The 22,034-nt window shown below is 35.6% G+C and overlaps 1 protein-coding gene across 3 annotated transcripts in view; it reads right to left on the bottom strand.

Moving 5' to 3' along the window:
- The window catches only part of SCAF11 (SR-related CTD associated factor 11), a 43,285-nt gene that overhangs the window by 19,530 nt on the left and 1,721 nt on the right, over positions 1–22,034 (bottom strand). For 2 of the 3 annotated variants that reach the window (XM_088141763.1, XM_025164555.2), the window contains exons 2-9: positions 15,401–15,481; positions 13,241–13,401; positions 8,418–8,495; positions 7,953–8,044; positions 7,522–7,586; positions 6,746–6,781; positions 5,947–5,993; positions 1,817–1,923 (exon numbers count right to left, since the gene is read on the bottom strand). In XM_088141763.1, the coding sequence (XP_087997889.1) occupies positions 1,817–1,923; positions 5,947–5,993; positions 6,746–6,781; positions 7,522–7,586; positions 7,953–8,044; positions 8,418–8,495; positions 13,241–13,401; positions 15,401–15,461 (647 nt within the window). In that variant the 5' untranslated portion in view covers positions 15,462–15,481. The remainder of the gene's footprint in view (positions 1–1,816; positions 1,924–5,946; positions 5,994–6,745; positions 6,782–7,521; positions 7,587–7,952; positions 8,045–8,417; positions 8,496–13,240; positions 13,402–15,400; positions 15,482–22,034) is intronic. The other variant, XM_007424882.4, reaches the window with a different exon arrangement.

Raw genomic sequence — 22,034 nt, forward strand, 5'->3', positions numbered from 1 at the left:
TTTATGCTTTATTGGAGCTGCCAGTCCCAATAACGGTTATTAACTGAGGACTACCTTTATTATATATTTAAGGTTTACAGATGAACTTTATATAAAATTACATTTTATAACTATTTCACAACTTATTTATCTTTTAAATTATACCTTCATTTTTTTCAGATTCTCACTTCATTAAAAAGAAGGGGGGTAGAGTGCATGAGCTTAAATATTCTGGTTCAGAATATCTTATCTTCTAAGGTTAAGAGACAGTATTAGGCAATTCATATAACTGTTTATTATGATTTTAATGCCCTTCTTATGGCTCTCTTAGAAGAATCTGGCAAGGCACTACTGAAGAGAGAATATTTCATTTCTTCATGTGATTAATTAATAAATAAATAAACTATTTATTTTCTCTCTAGCCAGATCTGCCCTTCCTTTGTTAGCTTTGCCCACTTTTTCTGATCATACCCACTTCTGAGTGCAAACTTTAACATGCTGCAGAAGACTAAATACATCTAGTAGCTCAAAATTAGCTATCTGCCCTTAATCTAGCATATACAATAACTTCTTGTTATATCTTATAGTAGTTTATTGGCGGAATACCTTGAAATCAGGTACTATCCTATTAAAAGCCCACTATGGTTTGAATTTTCCAGTTAGCAAGCCTTGTCTATATTTATAGGTAGTCCTCACCTAATGACTGCATTTGGGGCAGGCAACTTGGTCGCTAAGTGATGCAGTTGTTAAGTGAAACATGTGACCATGCCTGACTTATGTCAGTTCCGTGTGGTTGTTAAGCAAATCATCTGTGGTTGTTAAGCACATCACATGACCATGACTTGTGACTTCCTGCCAGCTTTCCCATTGACTTTGCTTGACAGAAGCCGGCTGTGAAGGTCACAAATGGTGATAATATGACTGCAGGATGCTGCAACGGTCGTAAATACATGCTGGTTGCCAAGTGCCCAAATTGCAATTACGTGACCACACTGCAACTGTCATAAGTTCAAGGACCTGTCATAAACCTACTTTTTCAGCTCTGTCATAAGTTCAAACAGTCACTAAACAGGGCAGTTGTTAACCAAGGACTACCTCTATACATATGTCACTTCATGAATGATTACAGCTTTTCAGATGGAAAGGGCACAATAATCCATGCAAACTCTCTATCTGCTTTGGTCACCTAGAGAATTTTAAAACAGTGGTGAAATTTCAATTATGCAATTCTTGACTCTGATTACACTCTACCAAGTTCTGCTACAATACAAAAGGAAGTAAGATCCATATGCATCAGAACAGCAAATTCATTAAAGTTCTAGAAAATTCTAAAGTTGTAACTTATAATATTAAAGTCCATATACCAAGTTCTTTTTTTCTGATCCAACAGAATGTTGGATAATAACAGGATAATTGTCTGAAAACTGAACAGAACAAATTTGGTGCAGAGGGAGAAGCTGCGTGGCAAAAGAAAAACTGAATCAGAAAATAGGCCAGAACTAGTTGGAAACTATGTGGGAGATGGAGGGGGGCATAAACAGAACAAATTTTCCCAATGCATCTCTATGAGAAAGGCAGCTGGGCAGTGACCTGGAATGTCTAAGCTCCCTTCCTACTGTTCTCATGATCCATAGTGGAGCTATTATTAAGGGGTTGGAAAGAATTCCAGAAACCATGATCTTCTTACATTGTTTGATTTATAGTTCCCTTTCTATGATAATATATGGCAGTTTGAGAGGAAAGCTAATAAAACAATTTCTCCAGAAAGCAGAGGGAACTATACTAGCATTTACTTTACAATTACAAAATTCTGGGTAAACAATAGATTCATACTGACCTTTCACTTTGATAATTAGGAGATTCACCAGAGAAACTACTATTAGAAGAAAATCTATCACACCAGTTACTTTTGAAGAATCTGTTCAAGCAGGTCTGTCTTCTAGGCTATAAAATAAAGTATTTACATTGGATACCCACCATAGTTTCCTTTCCTCAACATCTAACATACACACATACACACACAAACTTTTCCACACTTGAGATGGAAAAGTATTTTCTTTATATTCTATTCATGGAAGTGTATTTATTTGTTTATAAACTGCTCTTATCAGACCAAATCTCAGTGGCACACAATTTCCCAAATCTGTAACCTGGGTTAAAAGCAAACAAAAATAAATAATAAATAATTTAACTAAAAATCATAAATCTAAATTCACCATACATAAGCCAGAAAACTGAACTATCAAAACCAAAATAACAATTCATCATGCAGAGGAAGAGTTGCAACCTGGCCTCAAGGCTTAATAAAACAACCAAATCTCAACAAACCTTCTGAAAATCAGGAAGGAGGGGCCTATTCAAACATTGCGGGGCAGGGGGAGGACTATTTTAAAGGAAAAGAACTGCAACTGAAAATGCATGCTTCTGTATCTCCCTGTGGGTGACAATTCAGGTAACATGAAGAGAACCCATCCTATCAGATCATATTTGGTAGTCAGATGTTATCAGAAGAAGGTAGTCCAGGCCCTAAACCACAAAGGGCTTTAAGGATGACAACTAGCACCTTGATTTGCACCCAAAAATGGGTTGGTAACAATGCAGTTCTTGAAGAAGAGGTGTTTTATGGGTGCCTCAAAGTTCCCCTTAACTATTTGAACCACCACATCCTGGATCACATGCAGCTTCTGAATGCTATTCCCTTACCATAGTCCAATCAAGAGGTGACTAAGGTATGAGTTATAGTGAGTAACGTACCCTATTCCAGGAAAGGTTGCAATTGGCATATAAGATGAAGCTGCACAATGACCCTCTTGACCACAGCCACTACTGTTCCTCAAGCAGGAGCTGTAAGTCCAGGAGGACCCCCAAACTGCAAACTTCTCTAGTTCTGTTCAGGGGACCGTGATCTCATTCAAATTAAAATACCATATTTCTCTGGAATCAGATCTGGCCTTTAAACCCAGAGCCACTTAATCTCTTCTTTATACTGTCAAAGCCTCCCAGCACTTTGATAACACTGGCAATATAACTTTTTCAGCCCAGGGTCAAGATATAAACTTGGATATTGCCTGCATACTGATGATATCCAAAACTGGTTTAATGGATGACCTTGCTCAGCAGCTTCACGCAGATGTTAAATAGGAGTACAAAACCAACTTGATAGTCACCCAGATACTACAGAAAATATACAGTACTCCATATATAGACAATTTCTATCACACCCTGAATCTTGTTTTACTAGAGTTGATATCTAACATGACAGAGCACACATTTTGCATACAGAAGGTATGCACCCTATCCTATACCTTTGGTCTGCCAGTGCTGCTGTGGAAATCCAAGAAGGAGCTGAGGCATGCTTTACAGCTCCTTTAGACCCTTCCAATTAACATGATTTTGAGGAAAAAAACACCACATCACACTGATGATGAATCTTCGTGATCACAGAAATAGGTACTTTTAAATGTATTAAAATCCCACTATGGTTTGAACTCTCCAGTCAGCAAAAGCCTTGGTTATATTTATACATATACCACTTCATAAATGTTAGTTCAATCTTCTCTTAAAGCTCTGAATAATATTTCAGAATTTGAGTTATATTTCTGAAATATTGTTTCTCTTTCTGTTATTAAGCATCTGCATAAATCTAACAATTTGATCCTTTTAATTATTAATTTTATAAAGTACTAACATTATCAGCAAGATTATTTTGCTTTAAAGCAACAGCATAACTACACATAAGCTACAGATCAGATCTGGATTTAAGCATCCCTTCTTTCACTAACCAGAAGACCCTCTCAAGGTAGGAGGATCTTACTGAATGGCATGGGCTGTGAGTTAAAGATGCTGCCTCAACTTTCTTTCCCTGCATCACTGTCAAAACTGTACATCAGAATTATCCTGATCTTTGGTGACATACATTTATCTAGATCTCAAGTCACAAAAGAAAAGATTCCACTGAGCATATGGGGTTTACTTCTGACTAGACATGCATAGAACTGCACTATTACCAAGTAATAGTTTTCTAATTACAGAATGATACATGGCATTGTACGTTAAACTGCCAGTTAGTAAGTTAATGATTAGTCACCTATACAGGTGGCTTCTTCAAAACATTGTTTAAATAATGGAGAAAGCAACTGCTATTTATAGAGACGCCTTCAGTTCTGACAATTAACTGAAAGATGTTATAAATGTTTGAGAAAAAATAATATTTTTAGGTATATTTCAGGCTTTTGAAAAATCTGAAATGACCAAGATTTCAGCTGGTATCATAAAAATGTGTGTTGTTTAATTATCCATGGATATCTGAAATTTCCAAAGCCTAGAATAAATGAAGTGAAATATTTATTTATGAATTTATAAGCTGCTTCAGTCAAGGTGACTCCAAGCAGTGTACAAAACCAACAGCAATAGCCAATGAAATAATAGCAATAAAATACAGTATATAAGAAAACAAATATAATATATAATTATAGTTTAAAAGTTACAATTAAATATGACATTCTCAGCACTAGGAGCTCCACAGCCCTCAGGTTTCAAAGGCCTTCCAAAACAGGTAAGTTTTTACAAGCTTGTGGGACGCCATGAAATTGGGAACTACCCTTGCTTCGAGGGCAAGTTATTCCAGAGGAAAGGAACACCTACTGAGAATGCTCACTTTCAGGCTCTTCCAGTTGCATTCTTTATGCCTCAGATTAAGCAGGCAGAATCTATATATATAGAGTAGGGTGTCTCAATGATATCCAGGCTCTGGGCACAGAGCACTTTGTAAGTGATGACCAGCACCTTGAAGTGCACTTATAAACATGTTGGTAGTCAATGCAGTTCCTGCAGCAATGGGGATATGTGGCAGTAATGAGACTTTCCAGTAAGTATACAGGTTGCTGTACTTTGCAGCAAATGAATCTTCTGAGTGGTCTTCAAGGGCTGGCCAATATCAAGCAAATTACAGAAATCCATATGGGAGATATGAAGGGCATTGAGTGTTACCCGTTCCATGTAATGACACAATTGGTGCACCAACCTAACCTGGGCAAAGGTCTTCCTGGCCACTGTTCCCATCTGCTTTCCAGCAGGAACCATGAGTCCAGGAGGATCCCTAGATTGCAGGTCAGCTCTCAGTGGGGAAACCCCATCCCACTGAGAAACAAAGATGGTATAATCCCAGAATCAATAGGCTTCTACACGTAAAGCCATTCTGTCTTCCTTAGACTGATTTTGATCAGGGATTCCACTACATCCCCCATTTGGTTTGAGGTAGAGATGTATAACTGGATATCATCTGCATATTGATATAAACATTAGGAAACATAAACGTAACAGTGTATGGTTTAAAAGTCATATTAAAACAAATCCAATTTTCTTTTCAAGAACTGCATTTTTTTTAAATAAGCCATTCAATATTTTAAGATACGACAAATCAGTTAGCATATAAGCACTTTACATTATTTGAGCAGTCTTACTCGAACCTTAAGCCAAACTTTTGGCTTCAATGATACCTCAATGAGACTTTCTTGTAATGTGTGTTATTTCAAATTGCAGTTTAAGAAACTGAATATGTTTAACATATTTAATTTTAGCATACTTAAAAATGGCATGACTTTGTAAAAAGTTATCTGAAGCAAATAAATGATAGAGTTTAGAACAAATTATAATTGCATTAATTCTAACTGTGCAATTTAACATGTTGTATCCTTACAATAATTATGTTGCAATTAATATTATGAAATAGTGCATTTCTCAAAGTTAAGATTTTTAAACAAAATATACACTTTCAAAAGTACCATAAATTTACTTCACAAAGGTTAGTTTAAAGGTAAACAAAACAGACAAAGTATCAGCTTCAGTGTATGAAGGAGAAGAAAAACATATGTAGGACATATTAAAAGTGAAGGATTTTAAAAAGAAATAACTTGAAATCTTTATTATTTTAAATATATAATTTAATCATATAATATATGAACGAACCTTATTTTTCTTCATTGAATTTGTAACTTCTTCCTTGTTTGAAGGATCTTTATAATTAAAAGAAAAAAGAAAAAAAATTCAACCTGATCTTTTAAGCCTTAAGGCATATATAATTACTAATTCTAATTAATTTTGAAGAAATTCTTCTGCAAGTATTTAACTATGAGAAAAGCTCAATGCAGAAAAAAACAAACTTATTCAAAGTATATTTGAAAGTTATCAAGAAAGACACATAAAATATGTATTTCTTCCTTAATCTCTGTGCTAATTGACTAAATAGGCTGCAATTCAGTATACTACACTAAAAAATTTCCCCGCAAGGGAAACTTTCATATCCTCATCACACTCTTGCCACAGCATTTAAGAATATAACAAGAATCCTTCTGGATCCCATATAAAGCTTATCTAATCCAACAATGTGTTCCCATATTGCCCAAGTAGATAGCTATGGCAATTCTGTATGTACAGTGGCACACTCCTGATCGAGTTCCCCAACAATTGATGTTAAGAGGATATTTCTTATAATATTAGAAATATTACCATTGTGACTACTGGCAATAGAGAGATATATTTGGCATAAATTGTTTAAATCTCTTTTAAAATCAACAATGTTGGAAAAATTACATGAGCTATGGAATGGATAAAGAAGCCATTCTTTCTATTTGTTCTAAATCTCCAACAATTAAACTTTATTGAATGACCCTAGATGTCAAATTATGAGAAGAAAACTTTTCCCTATCTACTTCTTAGACTCTATTCATAATCATATAGCATATGTACAATAATTATATATACTTACTTATATTGTCCTCTATCCTTTGATTTTTTTTCAAACCTAAAAGGAATAGTTAAATTCTTGCTAATAAAATTTCAAAATGGAATTAAACAGATAACTTCTGGTGCCACGGTGTCTATTTGGCCATTCATTTAAAATTTATCACTAGATAAATATCTGAGTAACCTCCTATCTGGACCACTGGATTGTAACAAGAGATTTCCTGTTCCTTGAATTTTAAAAATTCAGGAAACAGGTTGCAGAAGCATACTGATAGTATTTTCAAAACCTAATAGGCTTTTTGAATCACAAAACCAGACTTGATACAATTTATGAAGTATAGACTTTGCCTGATGTGTCTGCATTGAGAATTGTGTTATCTATTTGAAAGCACAAACACATGTGAGCATGCAAAGATGCCCTCAAAATTCTGGATAAAATATGTATATAGAGACTTGTTTGAGCAAGAGGTTTTGATTTCACAAAGAATGTCATGCTTTGCAGAAATTTGCTCAAGTTATGTACTAAGCTATAGCTCATGAAAGATTAAGCTATAACACATTCAATTGGATACTGAGTATTTCTATCAAGTTTTTGCTTCAACAGGCTAATACAGGAAGCCCTTTAGAAACTGGTTAAGATTGTGAATTTGACATAAAAGCAAATACACTCAAAGCACTGCTCAGAATAGTTTAACTGCCCAAGATAGTTAATTTGTTAGAATAGCTAATATATCAAAGCACACACAACATGGAAATGTTAAAAGGAGGCCAAGAAGTTGACCAAAATAGCTCACTTACTGTGTTTTGAGTTCCAGCTTTTATAGATTAGTGGTAAAAATCTTATGCCAGCATTTTCCTGTTTTCTGAAAAAACAAACCAAAAATTACTTATGATTACACTTAATTCTATGCTTATTAATAATGTATCTGAGCTCCTTCAGAAAAAAAAATCTGAAGATACCCTAACAAAATGATAATCCAGAATAATCTAGTAAAAAAAAGAATATGCAGGGACCCATTCCATTAAAAAACAAGCAAATGGACCAAATGTGTCTCTTCTGAGCAACATGAAGACTTCCGTGGTACATAACATTGGTACTAGTTTAATACTGTGAGTTGGCAAAAGCATTTCACCTTCATATGCAAAAACATACTACAATCGAAGCATTTCAAATGTGAAAATAAGGTGTTTATATATTGTAAAGACAGTTTACATCAGGTATTGCTAACCTTTTGCAGTTTTTCACAGTCATAGGGCAATTCTTGCCCTTATAACAACTGAGTAGATCATCTTTTTTGCTTATTTGTTGCTTTATCTGAACCTGCAAAGAAGTTAATATTACAATTAGTATAGTAGTTTTCCAAATAATTTGTTCTAATGTTTATACTTTAGAAATAAATTGTTACTGAACCTATAAGAATATTCGCTCTTTTAAAACATTACAAATACTACATATTCATTGTATTATTATTTTCTAAATGAACTTTGATCAACGTAAGAATATATTGTCAATCTCAGAAAAAAAGCAAAGCAAAATCTCTGACATGATACCGAGTTTCAAAGCAGAAGAGGAAAAAAACAGACGAGGCTTTGTGTGAGTTAAAATTGCCGCTGCTACATCTGTTTTTGTTACTGAAAATGAACACTAGAAAAACTAATTTTGTGAAATAATGCCCATACATCTTGGAACATACCTTTACAGAATCTTCTGAAGTATTTAGTTTATATACAGCTTTGAACTGTTTGCGGTCCACTGGACATGAAGCCCTTGTCTGAAAGATTTAAATTAGTTTTCAGAATTTCAAAATTAATATTAGAAATTGTTTTTTTAAATTATAAATACACATTTCTGCTATATTTCATAAGGAATATAAAACATAAACCTGTGTAACATTAATGTGGAATCCACTTAGAGTTCTAAGTACAGTGGTACCTCGGGTTACGAACGCCTCTGTTAACGAACTTTTTGGGTTACGACCAGCTCCGGCTGCAAAAATTTACTTCGGTTTGCGAACTCCGCGTCGGGGTACAAACAGGATACGTGGCCATTTTCCCTCCCGTGACATGGTCTGCGGCCATTTTTCCGCCCCTGACACGTGGTCTGCGGCCATTTTTCCACCCCTGACACGTGGTCCGCGGCCATTTTTCCGCCCCTGACACGTGGTCCGCAGCCATTTTTCCGCCCGATACGTGGTCTGCGGCCATTTTCCGCCCCTGACACGTGGTCGTAGGGAGGGGGACTCTCCCTCCAAGCAATAGCCGCCTCCCTGTCCTCCACGCCAGAACGGATTAACGGTAATTACATTGAACCTTATGGGGAAATTTCCTTCGGGTTGCGACCAATTCGGGTTGCAACCAGAGTCACGGAATGAATTAAGTTCGTAAACCAAGGTTCCACTGTATTATCATTTATATATTTTCACATGCAACCTTACATTGACTTGACTTCTGCTTGTGCAATGTGACTGTTTTCCTCACAAACACACCACAAATGCTTCAGACCTGCTCTGGATGGCCCTTGAATTGATTTAGCAGGTAATGTGGAGAATTAAGAATCATTCTATGAGCAGAATAACACTATTAAATATGTTCCTTGAATGCACAGCAATTACAAATGTTAATTTTGGGGGCTGGAAGTCAACAGTGTAGGTTTCATTTTAAAAATTTGAAAGTCTAAATAGTTTTTCCTTCTAGCAAGAATGGAGTTGTTTTGTTAGATGATTTTTCTCATATATAGACACAATGCCTCTAGTAAATATGGAAAGTTGGCTAAGTAAAAAAAAAAAAAGGCTTATAGCTTTACTACCTCATGAATTAGCACAATCTGAAACTGTGGTCACTGCAAATCTCTTTACCTCAAGCCTATCCAAAGTGGGATATTAATATGCAAATTTTATTTAAATTTAAAATCAAGTAATTTCACAAAAGGGGATAATTAACCAAATGCTTTAATGTGTTGACACTAACTGAAACAGAAAAATTAATATGCTTGTTAATTGCCCAGCCCTGATTGAAATTGAATGCAGATAATGTACAGAAGCTAGTACTACGTATATGTTAACACACTCATCTCTAGATAAGGGCAATAAAATGTATTTATTTAATTTAAGCAGGAATGGCTCCCTTATATAAAATATATTACATAGCAAGGCCAGCTAAGATGTTTAGAATGTGCTTTTTGAAGAAACTGTTTAAAAAAGAATGAAAATGACTGAAGTAGAAATGAGCAATAATTGTACATGTTTAAAGCATAGTATAAAAATATATAAAAAACAGTTAGTGGTCAGGGGAAAAGGAGAAAAAAAGGGAAAGAAATAAAAGGAGGAGGCTACTTGAATGCTTTTTTTTTCCTACAAAGTCTTTTTTATTTTATGTTTTTATGCTTGTGTATTTTTTAATCAGTACATTAAATCTCATTCTTTGAATTTTTATTTCAACCTTTACCTTACTGAAAAGGTTATGCAACAATAACAACACTAACTCCCCACAAAGATAAATAACAACATAGATGACTTAGGGATTACAATATTATGTATGTTTTTAATATATGTACATGTATTCCTTTCCTTTTTTGTTTTTTGCTTTTTCTGTTGCTTTTCTAATTAATAAAACATTTAAAAATTTTAAAAAAACCTTTACACATACATACATACAAACACAATTTATCTGATTGTGGTGGCACCCGACTCCAGATGGGATCTCATTTCTACCCCCCCCCCACACACAACAGCATCAATTTGGCTGCAATTAATTGTAGAGAGTAAGGGAGATGACCTTGACAGAAATACACAAGAACCATTACATAAGCAAAGAGGGCTGAAACATTCTTTAAGTCCTGGGGAGCAAGAGAGTATTTGACAGTGACTCAGGAAGGCTCCTCTCTGATTCACTGGGGCACAAGAAGGAGGGGAGGTAAAATACAACCAGGCTTGCAAGATTCTGTTAGTTTAACCTATTTCAATAAAATATAGTTTAGTCTGCCTGCAGAGTTGACTTTCTGGTCTGGTCTACCTACTGGGATTGAAAAAAATAGATGCTTGCTCAGAAATAAACTTTAATTAATTAAAAAAAAATACTTCTGAACAGAAATGTTTTTACAATAGTATCAGAAGGAAAAAGCTCTTTATATTTTTCTGGATGAATTATGCAGATGACAGTTAAAGAATAGCTGAAGGGGTTTTGCTGTTGTTGTTTCAGAACATTTAGACTGAATGATAGTATTGCTCTGGTATCTTGCAAATTAATTAAAAAATATTACAAAAAACATGATGATCCAATGTAATTTTTAACCGGACAATGATAAATCTGTATATAGGCTGTTTTATGGCAATAAAAGGGATGTGTGTCACATGGTTGTATATTTTTCCATAACATCAATCCTCCATATAAGCTAGATGTCTGCTAGATATCTTCTACATTTCTGTTTGGAAGAGCATTTAAGATAATTATAGAAACTCAAGATTTTAGTCTTCAACCATAAAGAAGAGAGAATATTTGTTTAGCCCTGAACAGCACAAGAAAGGAATGAGTTTAATGTATGTTTACAATAAGTATTAATAACTATAAGTATTCATAGGATCAGAGCACCTTCAATAGATGAGCAGCCATATAAATATTTTAAATAAAATAAAAAGTAAAAAAATAAGCTGCCTAGACAAGAAATTGAATTCTTGTGTACAATCCTATGCATATTTATTTGGAATTAAGTCCTACTGAGGGTAAACTATGGAAAGAAGCAAATTATGATGCAGTCTTGAAGAGAGAGGGCAAAATATAAATGCATTTATAACCAGCTGTTAAGAAGATAGGGAGCCGCTTCTTTATAACCTTTTCTTTTCTTTCCCTTTTTCCCATCTTGTTTCTTTCTCTTATTTTCTTTCTTATCTATACACTATTTTTCTTTATTTTCTTCTCTAAAATTTGTATTGTTTTTATCTTGATAAAAATGTCTTTAATAAAAAATTATATTAAAAAAAAGAATTAAGTCCTACTGAATCAAACTGGGCTTATTCCAAGTGAGTATGTGACTATATAATCACTTGATGTTCTTAAGAGGTTAAACCTATTTAAATTCTCTAAACCACAATTCTCAGTACAAGTTAATGACAGCAATTGGGACTGGAATTTCTGTCACTCAGCGGGTTGTTAAGCAAAGATATCACATGGTCACCATTTGCAACCTCCTCCTAGCTTCCCCATTGACTTTGCTTGTAGGAGTGGCAAAGAAGGTCACAAATTGTGATTGTGTGACCCCGGGGACACTGCAACCAACATAAGCACGAGGACCAGTGATAACTACCACTCATTCAGCACCGTCGTACGTTTGAACAGTTCCTGAATGAGCAGTCGCTCAATGAGGACCACTTGTAGTCTCAAGCAACATAGCCAATGTTGAGGGATGTTAGATCCCTTCCTCAGGGCAGGACAAGACAATTATTTGGCTTACAGTATTTACAAATTTATTTGGAATTTTTTACAGAAAGAGCATACAACTGGGGTAACAGGAAGACCTCAAATTGTACTTTTTAATACAACATAATGGGAAAACTATTAAATGTATGACTAAAGATTGATCATATGATCTACATTTAATTTTAATTAACTGGCATGTAGGCGAAATAAATTTTGTTTTTAACCTTGCTCCAAGATACATGACTTGAAGGCCAACTGTGGCCTTAATCTAGAAAATGTTATGTGCTCATGTTTTAGGGCATATACCTTGCTGCACAGCCAAAAACATGAGATGCCACTGCAACAGCAAAATTGATTGACATTTTAAAGTTGCAAGACATATGTAATGATCCAGCTTCCATGGAAATCGAAAGCAATAAGGAATCAGAATAAGAGTCACTATACAGGTAGTCCCCAGTTTAAGATCTGTTCCCAAGGTCTGTCCTTAAGTCGAATTTGTACGTAAGCCAGAACAGTAATATTGTATAATACTGTATAAGTAATATCGCATAATTAACTTGAACCATTGTGTGTTTAATTCAAATTTTGCTACAATAGGCTCGTTCTTAACTATGGGTCATCTGTAACACAGGCATTATTAACCCTGGGACTACCTGTAATTCCTTTCAGAATAAAGGAAGACAAGCGATACCACCATTTACAAGGATTGTTTTAAGAAATGAAGGCCCTTTCTGAGCTGTATTTAATGTTGTGATACCACTGCTCTGATCAAATGTACAAGATTTATATTTGGGCTATTCCTCAAAAAGCTACTTTAAGAATGCCAGGTATGACAGCGAAGCCAATTTTAAAAACTGGACTTGATATCACTCACAGTCCATATTGCTTTTGAAATCCTTCTTATATTCCAGAAGCAGTTTTTCATGATACATGAAAACTTAAAAGTTTAAGAAATACAAGCTCAAAGCTGGAATATGCATGAATAAAGAAGTTGTTGTTTGGATGCCAACCAAAACAAAAAGAACATATAATATTATTTATTAAGAGAGATTTTAAAAGTTAAATAAACTATTTTGCGAATTTGACTGCAGATCTTAATACTTACTTCAGCCCATTTAAGAATGCAGGTCAAGCAGAAGATGTGGCTGCAATTTTCAGGAAAGCCAACTTCCTGCTCTGCCAAACAGTTTAGACAGATTGGGCAGCGATCATCTTCATCAGATAAAAAGTTAGAAGAACAAGGACAGTCTTCTTCATTCTCTTCACCTGTTATAAAATGCAGTAATTATAAATACACTGAAATAATTGATGTATAGCTATATTCTAAACAGTATACTGAAAAATAGAATACTGAATTCTTTGTAAAACAAATCAAGATTGAAAGACATCTAGTTCAGTATCTTCAGCATATTGGACAATTCTCCCATGGTCATTAAGACCATTAAATACAAAACAAGGAAAGTTAAAAAAAAATCAAGCTAAATTATATATGTTATTTTGTACAACAACTAATTTGAAATTCATTATATGGACTTTATATATATAACAATTTTTTAGATTTATCATCCATGTCAGTCAAATGAAATGTATACTGACCTATTGTTTGCAGTGACCAACAGGAAACATATCCAAAATAAAGTATATGAATCCTTTTAAAAAGCTATTGGGATAAACAATGCATTTCAATGAATTCTACCAGGTAATTTCAAAGGATTATGATATCAAAACAGAATTAAACATATTCAATTTCTCAGTTTGTTTTGCATGCATCTGATATAGATAAATCTGTATTTTATATTTGCCAATAGATAAATCATCATTAATGCAATCACATTATTATTATTAAACAAAACACATTTATCATGATTTAGTAATAATTTGGGTATATTTGATATTTTATAATTTTTCTGAGTTCTATTAAAACCCAGGCAAATCAGACCAACAGTTTAACAATTAAAAAGTAATACAATCTACGTGTACATGTGTATCTCTATGTGTGTGTATACAAGGAAACTATTATATACTCTTCATTTGAAATTTCACTATGCTCAGTTGGTTAGAACTTGATTTTCTGAGATAACTGTACATCTCTACATGGAGCAGAAATTCCAGGAAATTATTTATTTATTTAAATTATATATCAAATTTGTTTCCACCCATCTTGTTAGAAAACGACTCTGGGTGGTTTACAGAAAAGATAAATATTAATTAAAAACACAATATAACAATTAGCCCTAAATAAATAATAAATATCTTCCAAGCGATGGTAGCTAGAAATTATTAGGCTTGGGGAACATCATCAGGGTGCTAGCCACCCCCAGGGTTGGTTAAAGCTCTTCTTGCCCCACGTAAGATGGCAGAACCAGGTCTTCAGTTCTTTCCAGAAAGCCAGGAGGGTAGGGGCCCGCTGCATCTCTAGGGGGAGAATATTCCAGAGGGTGGGGACAACAGCAAACAAGGCTCTCCTCCTGGGCCCTGCCAGCCGACATTCTCTCATTGGCAGGGTCCGTAACATTGCCTTCTCTGCCTGACTGGGATGGGTCAATGTGATGAGACAGTCCCTCAGGTAACCTGGACCTATGCCATGTAGGGCTTTAAAGGTAATAACCAACACCTTGAACAGGACCTGGAAGCACCTGGAACCCATTGCAGCTCCCACAGCAAAGGTGTCATATGTGCCATCCTTGGGGCACTCAAGATTGTCTGCACGGCCGCATTTTGAACCAGCTCTAGCTTCCAGATACTTTTCAAGGGTAGCCCCATGTAGAGTACATTAAAGGAACATTAAATTAAAGGAACATCCAATTATTTTGGTTAATATCTAGTGTGTATCTAGAATAAGCACCAAATCTACATGCCCAAGTTATTTTTACTGAATTATTTTCTAATGGCACATGTACAGAGTGTCTTATTTCTTCAGGGATTACAAGTGAGTCATAGATAAAAGAAATTCAAAGACTTGTTATCCCAGGATAACAATAGATGGCATGGATAGCCCTTTTCAGATGTTAGTCTGTGATAACAGCAACAACAGTAATATTTTGGAAAGCAGGGAAATTCTCAATTAGAATTTGATTGGGATAGTCCCTCCACCATTAATATTGCCAATTATAACTTGTAGGTAGTAATTAGCTAAATCCAGAAGTCTCAGAAGGAAAATGTTAATATCTATAAAATAATGCATAGGCTGGATCTAAAAATATATTGGAGTACTTGTGTTTTTAAGTCTAATTTCTTCCAGAAAATCGATCAATATGTTAGCTACCTTTTGCAGCCTCATGTTTGTCATCTTCAGCATTTTGTACAGATTGCTTTTTACTCTTCATTTCTGCTTAAGAAATACTATCTGCAAAACAGGGCCATCAAAAGTTAAATGCTTCCTAATAAAAGGTTAATGGACGAACATCACATATTAAATTATTTAAAGCCAACTTCAAATCATATTCATACAATACTGTATTATAAGTTATAGACATTATTTCTATATCAGAATATCAAGTATTTATAATACTGTATAAAATAAGGCAATATTGTGTTTTAACAATGAGCAACAAATATATAAATCACACATTAAATAAAGTGTTTCTATATATTCAAAGTGCATATAAATTTACAAAGCAAACTATTCAGGTATAATAATACTTCAGATTCTCTCTTAAATGTGTACTTCTCTAAGCAGACTATGCATGAGCATCCACAGACAGCAACACACTGATATTTTCTTTTTAGCATAAGTGCTATTGTGCCATTTCTCTCATTCTTCTATTTGTATTTTTTTCATGATCAAAAGTACTTTTGGATGCTACTGGAAATGAGATGGGTGACAAATTGTGAATTTGCAGAGATACTAAGTTGGTGCCAGAAGTCAACAATGGCCTGAATGTGCATAAATCTTGTGAAAATGTTGAAAAATGGTAAGGCTGCAGGTGTAGACAATGTAACTTTAAAAATGTTAGAATATGAAAGTGGTTTGCTTATGAACTGGCTCTGTGACTTGTTTATGTATGCATGAAGATTTCATTTGTGCCTGATGACTGGAAGAATGATTATTATTATATTTTTATCCCACCTTTATTTTATATATATATATTCCACAACAACAACCCTGTGAGGTGGATTGGGCTAAGAGAGAGTGACTGCCCAAAGTCACCCAGCTGAATTTCATGCCTAAGAATGCCATTACTGTTCTGTTACACAAAGAAAAAAAGAATAAGAGTGAAAACAAAAATTACAGGGGGTTACTTGTTAAACTCGGGAAGCTTGGAAAGATGTTTGGTAGAATTCTTACTGAAAGGGAAGCATGGTGACAATGAACACAATTTGAGAAATGCCTTGTGACTTTCTCAGGGGTTGGGTAGGGATGGTTACAGATGAGATACATTCTCTTCAGCGTGTCACTGAGAAATGTATGAATGTGAGAAAGAAAGCTTATACATTTTGATTTGTTGATAAAGTGCACAGGCTTGAAACACAGGAAATTCTGCACAAATATGGAATTAAAGGTTGGTTACCAAATATGACAAGAGTGATATGTGTGTATGTGTAATTAATATCTCTTACTAACTGAATGATTTCATTCCACTAATATCCTGCCATAATCCCGTGACATTCACAAGATATAAACAATTTTGAAAACATCCAGAGTACATTATGTAAAAACCACAATAATTCACCAAAGTAACAGAAAAAAATCATAATGAATAATGAATTAACTATGCTTATGTGGTATAGTGTTTAAATGCTAGAAAATGAGGAGACTCAGTTTCTAGGCCACCTTCAGCCATGGAAGCTCACAGGGTGTCTTTAGGCCAGTGTCTCTCTCACTCAGCCCAACTTACTTCACAGGTTTGTTGTTGTGAGGGGAAAAATAGGTCTCGTGCTGCACTTAGATGTAAACACACACGTAATAAAAATAGTAATACTACTACTATTGGGTATCATCAGCATATTGTTATTATGCTTTGGATGGCCACCCCTACTGGCTTCATTTAGATGCTAAAAAACAGCAGGAAAGGACCAAGCATGTGTGAGAATAAACAGAATGCTTAGCAAATAGTTCAATACTGAGCAGGGAGTAAGACAAGGATGTGTGATCTTCCCTAGATTGTTTAAAAAAATAATGGATAAACATGTAAGTTTAGGTGACATTAGAAATATGTTGATTGGAAACCTGAATGTGTGCATACTTTTATATGCAAATAATATCATGCTGTTGGCTGAGAAGCTGATTTGCAAATAGACTGTTTAGATTTCAAAACTGTGGTACTGAAGACCAGGTCAGCTGTATTGGATAGAAAATATGGAGTAAAAGATTGCAATCATTGTGAAATAAACAGTGAAAAATTAAAGCAAGTACATGAATTTGTATAACTTGATGGAAAGCAAAAGTTGTATACAGGTGAAACTCGAAAAATTAGAATATCGTGCAAATGTTCATTTATGTCAGTAAGGCAACTCAAAAAGTGAAACCAATATATGAGATAGACGCATTACATGCAAAGCGAGATATGTCAAGCCTTACTTTGGTATAATTGTGATGATTATTGCGTACAGCTTATGAAAACCCCAAATTCACAATCTCAGAAAATTAGAATAGTGTGAAAAGGTTCAATATTCTAGGCTCAAAGTGTCCCACTCTAATCAGCTAATGAATCCATAACACCTGCAAAGGGTTCCTGAGCCTTTAAATGGTCTCTCAGGCTGGTTCAGTAGGAATCACAAGCATGGGAAAGACTGCTGACCTGACAGTTGTGCAGAAAACCATCATTGACACCCTCCATAAGGAGGGAAAGCCCCAAAAGGTAATTGCAAAAGAAGCTGGATGTTCCCAAAGTGCTGTATCAAAGCACATCAACAGAAGGTTATGTGGAAGGGAAAAGTGTGGTAGAAAAAGGTGCACAAGCAGCAGGGATGACCACAGCCTGGAGAGGATTGTCAGGAAAAGGCCATTCAAAAGTGTTGGGGACTTTCACAAGGAGTGGACTGAGGCTGGAGTTAGTGCATCAAGAGCCACCACACACAGATGGATCCTGGACATGGGCTTCGAATGTCATATTCCTCTTGTCAAGCCGCTCCTGAACAACAAACAACGTCAGAAGCGTCTTACCTGGTCTATAGAAAAAAAAGAACTGGTCTGTTGCCCAGTGGTCCAAAGTCCTCTTTTCTGATGAGAGCAACTTTTGCATCTCATTTGGGAACCAAGGACCCAGAGTCTGGAAGAAGAATGGAGAAGCACACAATGCATGATGCTTGAAGTCCAGTGTGAAGTTTCCAGAGTGTGTGTTGATTTGGGGAGCCATGTCATCTGCTGGTGTTGTCCACAGTGCTTCATTAAGTCCAGGGTCAACGCAGCCGTCTACCAGGAGATTTTGGAGCACTTTATGCTTCCTTCCGCAGACGAGTTTTATGGGGATGCTGACTTCATTTTCCAGCAGGACTTGGCACCTGCCCACACTGCCAAAAGTACCAAAACCTGGTTCAATGACCATGGGATTACTGTGCTTGATTGGCCAGCAAACTCGCCTGATCTGAACCCCATAGAGAATCTATGGGGCATTTTCAAGAGAAAGATGAGGGACATGAGACCGAACAATGCAGCAGAGCTGAAAGCGGCTATTGAAGCATCCTGGTCTTCCATAATCCCTCAGCAGTGCCACAGGCTGATAGCATCCATGCCACACCGCATTGGGGCAGTCATTGCTGCAAAAGGGGCCCAAACCAAGTACTGAGTACATATGCATGCTTATACTTTGCAGAGGTCCGATATTGTTCTATTTCCAATCCTTGTGTTATTGATGTCATGTAATATTCTAATTTTCTGAGATTGTGAATTTGGGATTTTCATAAGCTGTACGCCATAATCATCACAATTATACCAAAGTAAGGCTTGACATATCTCGCTTTGCATGTAATGCGTCTATCTCATATATTGGTTTCCCCTTTTGAGTTGCCGTACTGACATAAATGAACATTTGCACAATATTCTAATTTTTCGAGTTTCACCTGTATAAACGCTTATGCCCATGTTCTCATATGGTAGTTAAAGTTCAGTATGTTAGGAGAAACTTGAATGCATGGGAATAGTTTACTTAAAAGTATGTGTATAAAACAAGAAGGGGTAGGGTTGAGAATGAATGGAATTTGAATGACTGTGGATTAAGTACAAAAGTGTGTGACCTATAAGAAAAAAGTACATAGTATAACTGCAAAACAAATACTCCATATGAACATGAAGGAAGAGTGAATGGAGGAAGGTGCAAACCAAGAAAATCATGGTTGGATGGAGTTGAACAGATCAACAAAAAGAGAGAGGTAAGAAGTTTAAAGACTGACAGGCAACTAATGAATTGATGTATGGACATTACAGTAGCATGGAGAAAAATGTATGGAGTGGTATAGTGATTTGTGCCAGCATAACTCAATCTTTTGTCTATTATTTTGGTTACTATTTCTTCCTCTTTTCTGTACTGCATGTTGCTCACCCTGAAATGGAACAGAATGATGGGTATGTAACTATGTGAATGAGACCAGCATAAAATAGGTATAGTCAATAGGACAATCTCACAGTGCTACTGGATCCAGGTTTCACTTCTAGATTTCAAAAGAACAGTCATCACTGTGCCAACTATTTGTGGTATCACAAGAAAGCAAGTCTGGGGATATTACTGCATGCTTTCTTTACATAAAAAGTGAATAATTATAACACAGCCCATAGAGTTACTTCTGCAATGTATGTGATGTGGAATGCAACACTGAAGGGTCTGACCCAATTTATTCCACTATGTTATCAGTTTTACTGGTACGCTATTTAAAAGTAGAAACCAAAGTGCCTTTTGAGGACCTAAACAGCTTCAGATTACATACAGGTAGTCCTTGATTTATGACCATTCATTTAACAACTGTTCGAAGTTAGAACAGCACTGAAAAAAAGTGACTTACAACTCGACCTTGTACTTACGATCATTGCAGTGTCCCTGCAGTCACGTGATCAAAATTTGGGCACTTGGCAACTGGCATGTATTTACGATGGTTGCAGTGTCTCAAGGTCACATGATCACCATTTGCAACCTTCCCAGAGGGCTTCCAACAAGCAATGTCAATGGGGGAAGCCAGATTCACTTAACAGCTGTGTGATTTGCTTAACAACCACCGCAAAAAAGATTGTAAAATCAGGCACGACTCACTTAACGACCACATCGCTTAGCAATGGAAGTTCGTCCCAAATGTGGTCGTAAGTCAAGGACTACCTGTATAGAAAAGGAGTTGTTAAGCTGTGGGTTGCAATTACCTAAGGGATTATCAGCAACTTAGAAAGGAATCACACAATTTCTTTAAAATGGATCAGGCTTATACAGGCAGAGTAGGAATGCTGCCAAACTTCTTACAGGGTTGTCCAGGCAAAGCAAAGAGCAAAGTTTGGAATGAGTTTTGAGATTAATTAAACCTATGGGTCTATGACTTCCAGATTTGAATGTAGTAATCTATCTATGTAGCAATATAACATAAATATAGAAATGTGTTAATGTGTTTCAAAATAGAAAAGCTTTGGGGGGGGCAGTAAGAGAACCAATCAGCTGTAGTGTTGATAAAAGGGAGTCTAAGTATGATGAAAGTTACATACATTTTAATAAGCAACATATTTCTTGACTAACCCTAACCCCAATAACCATTAGTTTTATTCATGAGGCAATGTACAAATTTATTTTTTATTTCAGAGGTTCATGGTACTGCAAAGTCTGGGAACCACTGTTACAGAATATTTCTTCCCACATAATGCTATCCAACTTTCAAGACAGCAGGCATTGTCTTATCTGTGTTCTGCTGCTAACCTTTACCTCTGGATTTTGTTGCCTCTCTCATGGTGTTTTGAAACAGATTCAGATCTTCCTAGATTATCATATGCAGTGTTTTCTATTGGCCTATTATAACTTTTTAGTGTTTTTTATTGGCTTGCATCCAGGGATCTGTGAACATAAGACAGTATGTGGATACTAGCCACACATTTATTGGGCTACAGATAAGAGCCCGATATAGCATATAGCAAAAATGACAAACAAATAAACTATCATATACCAGACCCAACTAGCATATTTCTGAAAATATTAATGGGTGCTTAAAGACTGACCAAAACAGAAAGGCTTCCCTTTTGGATTATATGAGAATCACCCTGGCTCAGTCAAATGGCTTCTATCACTGAATCTAAGCATTGGCCAATCTTCTCTGCTCTCGTATTACCTTTTTTCCCAGACTGCATAAAATGGGGGCTTCAGTAACTGGGCACATAAATATAAACTTCTGCTCCAAAAGCTACTCTGCAGTAAGCAAAACATGATCTAACTACCACATTTGAGAAAGAGATTATGAGCATCTTTAAAAAAATCAAGATTCCCATTTCCAAAGTATGTTAAATTCTACTACAAACATTCAAAGTCCTTGGTTACACCCTCTTCTTACTGTCTCCTTCTTTCCACAACAAAACATGCCTAAGTGGATTGTGTGAAAATGATTCATATGCACTTGAAAAAATAGTCTGATACCTCTCACCTGCTGATTTAAACAATAACTTTGTACTGCAAAATACCATTTGCTGAAACTCCCTCCCGCCTCTTTTCAGTGTATTCCAAGACAAATTGCATAGTTCAAAAGTCTAGTGAGCATATGCATATGACATGGCATAACTATAGTGCAGCAAGAGGCATGTATGCAAATTTGAAGTGACGCTCCTCTCCATATTTTGAAGTTCACTTATTCCCACTACCAGCTGTTATGTGGTAACCATAGTTAGAGGAATTCATAACAACATTTGCCCAATTTGCTGCTATTCAGATAAGGTAATAATCAGACTAGCCCCTGGAAATGTTGACTGTGGATGTTGAGAGATATAAACCAAATATAGCAAA

Source organism: Python bivittatus, unplaced genomic scaffold (assembly GCF_059951505.1).
Source record: "Python bivittatus isolate LINGU-HERP-01145 unplaced genomic scaffold, Pbiv_v1 ctg000330_np1212, whole genome shotgun sequence".
In the NCBI taxonomy this organism is placed as follows: Eukaryota; Metazoa; Chordata; class Lepidosauria; order Squamata; family Pythonidae; genus Python; species Python bivittatus.